This window comes from Elaeis guineensis, chromosome 11, assembly GCF_000442705.2.
Source record: "Elaeis guineensis isolate ETL-2024a chromosome 11, EG11, whole genome shotgun sequence".
NCBI lineage: Eukaryota > Viridiplantae > Streptophyta > Magnoliopsida > Arecales > Arecaceae > Elaeis > Elaeis guineensis.
The window spans coordinates 26086700-26096059 of record NC_026003.2 but is presented as its reverse complement, the minus strand read 5'-3'; the positions used below and the strand labels follow the sequence as shown (position 1 = coordinate 26096059).

Here is a 9360-nt window from a genome sequence, read left to right as displayed (position 1 = left end):
TTATACCTATATCCCATCAGAGACATTCTCGACAGCAGAATACTCTGGAGTTGGTCACGTTCAATGATGATGTACCCTTACATCTCACATGTATGCCATATCAGTGTCTCCACACTCCTTGGTTAAGAGGACAACCAACCCATATGGCCTACAGCGACCTATGCTCGATAGAAGCTATCGTCCTTATTAACAGCTTATCATTTGGTCGTGAACAGTTTTAAGGACTAATCGATAAATCCTCTCTTTATCGAACTTAAATAGTCCTAAGGACTTCATCATAACAACGAGTTCATTAGAAGATGAAAGCTTATGATGAAGATGTCAAATATATTTTATTTATTAACAAATCAATTACAATACTTGGTTGCTCAACCGTCAACAGCTTGACGATTGGCTTTTTGGGACACATTTTCCAACAACTCCCACTTGTCCTAAAGCCACTCGGCACAGTATCTAATACCCATCTTCGACTTGTGGTTGTCGAACTTCTTTATCGCAGGACTTTAGTGAAGGGGTCGGCTAGGTTCTCCTTTCCGTCGATCTTCTGAAGGTCGACGTCACCTCGATCCACGATCTCTCGGACCAGGTGGAAGCGGTGCAAGATGTACTTCGTCTGCTGATGTGCTTTGGGTTCCTTCACCTGAGCTATGGCACCAGTGCTGTCGCAGTAGAGCAGGACTGGACCATCGAGGGAGGGTGCTACTCCGAGCTCGGTGATGAATTTCTTTAGCCACACAGCTTCCTTCGCGGCATCCGATGCTGTGATGTACTCCACTTCACAAACAGAGTCTGCCACAGTATGCTGCTTGGAACTCTTCCAGCAGATGGCTCCACCATTCAGAGTAAAGATATAACCCGACATGCTCCTGCTGTCATCATGGTCATATTGGAAGCTGGAGTCTGTGAACCCACAAGTTTCAGATCTGACTCGCCATAAACCAACCATTGGTCCTTAGTATTTCTCAAATACTTAAGGATGGCTTTAACCACTTTCCAGTGATATTCTCCAGGATCAGATTGGTATCTACTCACTACTCCTAGTGAGTATGCCACATCTGGTCTTGTACATGTCATGGCGTACATGATAGATCCCACGGCTGAAGCATATGGGACTCTACTCATACGCTCTCTCTCTTCAGGAGTTGTCGAACAATCTTTCTTAGAGAGAGAAATTTCATGGCCTATCGGTAGATAGCCCTTTTTGGAATTCTCCATGCTGAACCTCTTCAGCACAGTGTCTATGTACATGGACTGGGATAACCCAAGCATCCTTTTAGATCTATCCCTATAAATCTTCATCCCTAGGATGTAGGATGCTTCACCCAAGTCCTTCATGGAGAACTGTGATGACAAACAAACTTTTATTCCCTGTAGTCCGGGGATGTTATTCCCGATTAAGAGAATATCATCCACGTACAAGACAAGGAATACCACAACTGGACCATTTGCCCATTTATAGATACAGGGCTCTTCTCCATTCTTAATGAAGCCATACGTTTTGATCACCTTATCAAAACGCATGTTCCAACTCCGAGAAGCTTGCTTCAGTCCATAAATGGATCTCTAAAGCTTGCACACCTTGGACTCATCTGTGGATGTAAACCCCTCAGGTTGTATCATATACACCTCTTCGGTCAGCTCTCCATTCAGGAAAGCTATCTTTACATCCATCTGCCAGATCTCATAATCCAGATGGACAGCTATTGCAAGCATTATCCGAATGGATTTGAGCATTGCCACAAGAGAAAATATCTCGTCATAGTCAATACCATAACGTTGACGATACCCCTTGGCAACCAGACGGGCTTTATAGGTCTCCACCTTTCCGTCTGCGCCCCTCTTCCTTTTGAAGACCAATTTACACCCAATGGGTTTAACCCCTTTAGGTGGGTCAACCAATGTCCATACATCGTTGACCTTCATGAACTTCATTTCGGATTTCATGGCTTCAAGCCATTTCTCTGAATTAGGTCTCTGCATTGCATCCATATAGGTGATCGGATCCTCATTATTCTTTTCAAGTTCGATGGGATCACTGTCCTGGACCAAGAAACTGTAGTATCTATCCGGCTGATGCGATACTCTAACGGATCGCCTTAATGGTGCAGGTACATTGGGCTCTGGATCTGATCTAATCATATCCGACTCAGGTTCAGCTATTGGTGTCGGTCCTTCTACCTGTTGAACTTCATCAAGTTCAACCTTAGAGGCAATGGTTCCCTCACTAAAGAACTCTTTTTCTAAAAAGATTGCCTTAAGGCTGTCGAACACCTTTTATTCATCAGCATGGTAGAAAAAATATCTTTTTGTCTCTTTGGGGTACCCTTTGAATGAGCATTTGTCAGACCTAAGTCCAAGTTTGTCTGTGACTAATCGTTTGACATAGGCCGGGTACCCCCAGACCCTAAGGTGTCAAAGTGCTGGCTTACGTCCCGTCCATATCTTATATGGAGTCTTAATTACAGATTTACTTGGAACCCTATTTAACAGATAACAGGCCGATTCGAGTGCATATCCCCAGAAGGATATCGACAAGCTAGCAAAACCCATCATGGATCGGACCATGTCTAACAGAGTCCGATTCCTTCTTTCAGACACACCATTATGCTGTGGTGTTCTTGGAGGAGTCCATTGGGAGAGAATTCCATTCTCTCTTAGATATGTGAGAAACTCACTAGAAAGGTATTCTCCTCCTCGATCAGATCGAAGAGTTTTAATACTCTTCCCAGTTTATTTTTCTACTTCACTTCGGAATCGTTTGAACATTTCAAATGAATCCGACTTATGTTTCATCAGATAGACATATCCATATCGGGATAGGTCATCCGTGAAAATTTTGAAGTAGAAATATCCACCTCTAGCACTGGTGTGCTCGTGGGCCCGCATACATCAGTATGTACTAGGCCCAAGAGCTTAGTAGCTCTCTCACCTTTTTCAATAAAAGGTGACTTGGTCATTTTACCAAGAAGACAGGACTCACAGGTTGGAAGTGATTCACAATCACTGACTTTGAGGATTTCCTCTTGAGTCAACCTGTTTATTCTGTTCTTGTTTATATGACCTAGCCTCCAATGCCATAAGTAGATATCTGACATACTATCTAATCTAGGGTGCTTGCCAGTAGAATAGACTCTTATCAGGCTTGATCTTTTTGGTCTGGCTCTGCACTAATGTCCCAGCCTGAACTTGCACCTTCTTCACTTTCTTCTTCTTGTTCTTCTTCTCTTTCTTAAAAGGTCGAGAACTAGAAGACGAACCTCCCACTAAGTTCACCGACTCCTTGTGAAGTTGGTGATCCTTCTCAAAGTTCTGAAGCAACCCCAGTAACCCGTGGTAGTTCTCTTCAGGCTTTGTCATTCTATAATGAGTGAGGAATGGGAGATAAGACTTGGGCAGCGAGTTCAGTATTGCATCTTTCCCAAGCTACTCATGCAAGGGAAAGCCGAGCTTGCTCAATCGTTCCATCAGCTCAATCATGTACAATACATGATCAGTGATAGAGGCATCATCCCGTATTTTGGCATTGAAGATGGCACAACTAGTCTTGAATCAAGGATAAGGGCCACGTGCATCTATTTGAAGTCCAGAGTAACATTCTTTTTGATAAGCAGTTTAACAACATGTGGTCAAGTGTAGAATCCTACATCTGGTGCTAATTTCCACTGCATATTGGTGGATAGATCAACTCCCACCAACCGTTGTCCCCTGTACGGCTATTAACAGCACGTACGTGTTGAGTTGGCCAACTAAGGTGAGCTCACGCGCCAGTTCCCTCGCGCTCCAGGTGAGCTCACAGATTTTTGCGATACTATTAGGCTGTGATTATTATACAACGGCTATGGATGCTCGAACTTGCTTCACCGTGGTGGTTGGCTCTGATGATCGTTGGCGGACTGTTGGGGGTGGTTCCTCCATTGGGAGTGCCATGCGGGGATAACTGCTCGCATGACATCGCCATCTTGGGACTTGGTCTTCCCAATCTTTCTCCTGAAAATAAGTTCAGATTGTCCGAGCTCTTCTTCTAATGCTAATATGTTGTTGCGCCTCTAGATCTCTGACCGGATGGCATAACGGGAGTAGCTGAATCGAGCGGTGTTGGCTCCCACCGAGCTGGAGCGCTGGTCTGCGATCGGTTCACCACAGACCTGCAAGGAAAGTCCGAGAATGTCGGAGAAGATAGTGGGGGTTCTCCGATAGGGGATCCTTCGATGATTAACTTAATACTAATTGGAGAGGGAGAACAGTAGAAAAAGATGGAGTTAAAGAGAATAGGGTCCAGAGTCCTCCCTATCTTGAGAGGGAGCAAGTGTCCTCTTCATTCCTTTTCTCCTTTTTTCTCTCCGGCTTTTACCCCATTTTGTTTTAGGAGGTTTGCTAGACGGTTGGTGTACGTCAGAGTTGAGGTAGTGACTATCAGAGCCAGGATGGTGGGTATCAGAAGTGGTCGCATAGCTTGTTGATATTAGCAGGCTGTTGCAGAGCTTGTTGCTCATAAGACTCATGTGCTGAGAGTCTTGAAGAGTGTCCGGCCTAGTGGATGACCTATAGAGAGCTGAAGTGGGAAAGAATAGGATCGGCAAGGCATTGCCGAATAGTCTTAGGCAGGTCGCCGACCTGTCACAAGTGGTCAGCTAGGCGCCGACGTTTGTGGTATCGCCTGAGTCACGTGATGTTGCTCCGATCACATATCTTGGTGTCCCACGTTATAATGTCGGATGTCTGCCAGGTTTGTGGGAGTGGACATGTCATCAGATAGACGAAATATGGTCCAACAGATCCTATCTACTACAATGTAGAACTGGTGAAAAGTTCTACGGAGGCACCACAAAGTTCAAACTTCTAATTAATAGCTATAAGACACCATAAAACAAAAGTATACACCTGTATAACCTCATGAAAAATTTCTGTGATTAGCGTATGGCGCGGGAAAATTTTTGTGCGGATTGAATCAGCCAGAGTACAAAAGGAAAACTAATTAGTTGGATACAACAAAACATCCATCACAAGAATGGCTTAATTGATTGGCCAACAATGATCAGGCATGCATGCAGTGGGGCATGCTTTTTTCTTACTTATAGTCTTTTTTCCCAAAGTTACGTGAAATCTTGAGCAACCATATTCCGTTAGCTGCATACTATAAACCAAAAAAAATTAAAGATGCCTTAATTATCGTCCTCCTATATTATGACAAAAATTAGTTGCATGGATGCACTACTAGAAATGCTTTTGTTAATTATTGTAGGAAAGGATTGGATTGGTTCTGATTTTTGTTCTAAAAGTCCAATCTATCCAAACGAAAATTATTGGCTGCAACCATATATTCCAATATGAAAGGCTAGCTGTTTTTACACATTGAATTACTAAAAAAACCAATTGCGTGCATCTCGAGTCATTTGACCTGACCCAACTATTGGTCTTCATCCTGTAAATTTGGTTTGTGTCTTTATCATCGTTCATCGACTTAAAAACAAAGTGAAAAATGACCAACAATAAGTAGATTCTGGGGTACTTAAGGTCACCTCAAAGACCAGAGATATAAGTTTATCATGCTAATTAGTATTTTCTTAGTTCTGGTAGCGAAGGATATATAGGATTGTTCCTAAATTTCCATGTCACTACACTTTCACACGGGTCACAGAAACCTTCTGTCAGTTCAAATTTTCCTGATGTCACCTAGCTAAAAACAGTATTATTTTTAAGTTCCGAACTTCCTCAGCTAAAATATCAGAAGCCATGATTTCTTTTTTAATTTTTTTTTTGATATTAAAATCCATCTACTAAGATAACTTCCTTTTAAATGTTCACTAGGTGCATGCTCTCGCACCATTCCTTTAGACATAATTTAGGACGGCAAAGGATGCAATTTTAAACATGTATCGATATTAATTGCAAGACCATAGGTCTTAATCATATTATACAATTTCACTTTATGATTTATTGAATAACAAACTAACAAATAAACGAGAGACTACCATATTGAAGTTACCATAAGACCATCTGCATATATATATCATTTAATAATAATAAAACAATTGCTTACATAACTAGTCCTTCGGACAGTGACACCACAATTTCTCCTCACCCAATAGGAATTTGTATACGTAAGCATCATTATTCATCGGCTAATTAAGAAAGTAATCAATTAATAAATGAATAAATAGTAATTAGGCATCCTTTGGCTTAAGGTTAACTTAAAGGCCAGGTGTATACGGGACTCCAGTGGCCGGAATCCATGAGTTCCCGGACAAGAAGTTCCCCACCGTGAACTGGCTGGCCTCCGCTGCGCTCGTTATAACATGGTAGCCGGGCCACGTCACCCGCTGACTGGTATCAGCCCCTGCGCCGGTGTTCATGTACTCCCCATAGTACAAAGTCTTCAAAGCAAAGTCACCGTCCCACTCGAGCCATCCAGCCGGATCAATTAAGCTATCTAAAAACGTCTTCATGTATACTGTCCTCGAATACTTCTTCCATGGCCGGCCAAGGTAGGTCTGGAATGAGCTCTGGACCGGTTTGAGGTCCGGTGCGGCGGTGACCACCGAATCGTGAATCGATATGCCGGTGTCCGTTCTCTCGTCAGTCCGGCCCTGGGCTGTCACGGTGTTCTTCTGGCCGGTCATCGGCTTCCTGACGTATATGTTGCAGTTCTGGAAGACCACGGTGGCGTCGCCGAAGATGAAGTCGATGGTGCCATAGATGTTGCAGTTGCGGTAGAATTGCTGCTTGGAGTGGACGTAGAGTGTGTCCTGGTAGCCCTCGAAGCTGCACTGGTAGTAGACCGAGAGGTCTGAGCTTGATCGGAAGGCAACTGCCTGGTACTTCTCAGGCCCTGCTGTGTTCTGGAAGGTCATGCCTCGAGCGATGAAGCCATCGCCAGTGACCGCTGAAAGCATGAGGAGGGTTCATAATTAGCAAGCAGGCCTAGATATGGGAATTTAGTCATATATATATATATATATATATATATATATATATATATATATATATATATATATATATATATGTATTTGTGGGGGTAGACGGTGTGACGTGTTACTTCCGAATTAGAGGTTTTCTCCTTAGTTATAAAGGGTGCCTTAGGATTGTATGATGCCTTAGCTCTTTGTCATCCTGTGGACATAATAATTAAAAAGAGAGATATCGGGTCATAAAAAATAATTCCATTGCTGTCTGGTTGCATGGTTTTCTTTTAGATAGTCCTTGAAAAACCTTAGACATACTGTGGTGGTGAAAACTGAATTATAGAAGTAAATTTGATGAAGAGCTACTATTGAAAAGAACTCACCGAAGGTTGCGGAACGGAATGTTGTGGAGCCATCTTTCACGTTCTTACTACCAGTAACAATGGTAGCATTTATTCCATCTCCAATTATCGTTAGATTCTTCATCGATGTGTCGATATTCTCATTGTAAACACCAGCTTTGACGTGGATCACAAATCTTGACGTGCCGTTGCTTTGCTTCGAAGCAGCTGCAATGGCTGCTGAGATGGTATCATAATCTCCAGAGCCATCTTTGGCCACAACAAGATCGGCATTTATCGCTGAAGATTGAAGAAACTTTCGATCGGAGGCAGAGAGCCAGTTCGGGAATCCATCCAAGAGCAACCCACGATTACCACCTGACTTGGCTGGTGCCATTGCCTTGTTAATGGCTAGAGAGTTGCTTAGCAACTCCGATATGTTATGAGACATAAAGGGCAATGAATCCAAGGGAAAGGAAGAACCAAGCTCAATAAATCCATTTCGACAGGTCTGTTGATTGGCCATTGCAGCACTTAGCCATGTCTGAGCATCATCATACGATGAAGAGCTCATCGAGCTGTTAAGGTTGCCAATGGTGTCTTGACAAACCTCCAAGCAATCAGCCCATGCAGCTTTTAACGGCTCATCCAACGAGCTTATATCCATGGCCGATGCGAGCTCATGAGCTCGTACTGCTCGGTCCAAGGCTGCCAGGAGGGCTAGGTTACGGAATCCGGATTGTGTTTTGGCTTGGGCAATTAGAGGGCTAGTATTTACAACGGAACTACATACATAAGGGTAAGGGGTTTCACTGCATGACAATATTGGGTTACTTGTTGCCACATTAATGGCCATGATGAGAGAGAGGGCAAAGAAATTTGCTATTAACTTAGCCATAGTGACCTAGAGGTTTGTTTGTTGGATGGTTAGACAAAAGTGGGGGAGTGGGATTCTTTATATAGCCATGGGTAGGGCTGAAATTGGATAAGATATTGATCGGATGACAATATATTCATATCCGTATTATAGATCGGATGACAATATATTCATATCCATATTATGGATCGGATGACGATATATCCATATTCGTATTTATTTTATCTGATAAATATAAATACAGATATGGATATTATTCGGATGTAAAAATTCGTATCCATATTTGTTTTAAACGGATACGGATGTAATTCGGATATTGGAAGCATGAATATAATTATGGATATAACTTAGATAATCAAGCTTTATGATTATAGAATCAAAGATATTATTAGATAAATGATAAATCAAGTTAATAAAATATTTATATAATTATATATTTCTCTTAAAAATTAATAAATGCTTTATAAAATTATATAGGATTACATGTAAATTTGGATAATATTTGGATATGGATTGGATAGTTATCTATCGGTATTCATATCCATTTTTCTTAGATGGATACGGATACAGATACAGATATCAGTCGGATTCTCAAATTTCTATCAATATCGGTATTGATATGGATATGAAATCAGATTCGAATGGATAATATCCTTGTTGCCTCATATATATATATATATATATGCTTATTATTGCCATACAATTTGTAGAAAATTATGACTGCATTAAGAATGAAGAGCCATGTTCCCGAATGATCGATAAGCCCTCCCATTGGTATAACAATTGATGAAAGGTAGAAAATTACAACAAAGATTTTGAAGTTGGTTGCCATGGTAGCTCTAAATTTACATATAGAAAGAAATAATATAATAATAAGAACATATTGTAAATGGTTGATACTACATGGATTTAACTATGATTCAATTTGTCAAAAGTTGATGTTAATAAAAATATATTTGTATCTATCCATTCCCACCCATGTGGGTTGAGCTGAGTTTTTCCTTTTTCTTTTTCCTACCAATGTAAACCCAAAATATCTGGTAGTGGGATGAAGGAAGATGTTGTCATTTGCTCTTCATCATTATATATAAGATAATTATATCTAGATTCCCCTTTTTCAAAAAAAGAATGATCTTGGAGATTTATTAGAGATAACGGTCACTAAAAGCAAAATCTATGACAAAATAGTAGAGCTACTATAAAAATCAACATAAATCAAATTCTCTAGAGGTAGTGGTCA

At 41.3% G+C, this 9360-nt stretch overlaps 1 protein-coding gene across 1 annotated transcript; it reads right to left on the bottom strand.

Annotated features, from left to right (window-relative positions):
* Positions 1-6191: 6191 nt before the first annotated feature.
* On the bottom strand, positions 6192-8141 carry LOC105036856 (pectinesterase-like). Its single transcript, XM_010912579.1, has 2 exons — positions 7286-8141; positions 6192-6883 (listed from the first exon to the last, which is right to left on the bottom strand). Exons 1-2 carry the CDS (start codon positions 8139-8141, stop codon positions 6192-6194), a joined length of 1548 nt encoding a protein of 515 aa, XP_010910881.1.
* Positions 8142-9360: the final 1219 nt, after the last annotated feature.

What these genes read in the sequence shown, in the direction of transcription:
- LOC105036856 (XM_010912579.1), bottom strand. Translation starts at nt 8,141, where the DNA reads ATGGCTAAGTTAATAGCAAATTTCTTTGCCCTCTCTCTCATCATGGCC. An exon ending in ATTCCGTTCCGCAACCTTCG is followed by an intron (nt 6,884 to 7,285) that starts GTGAGTTCTTTT and finishes TCATGCTTTCAG; the next exon opens with CGGTCACTGGCGATGGCTTC.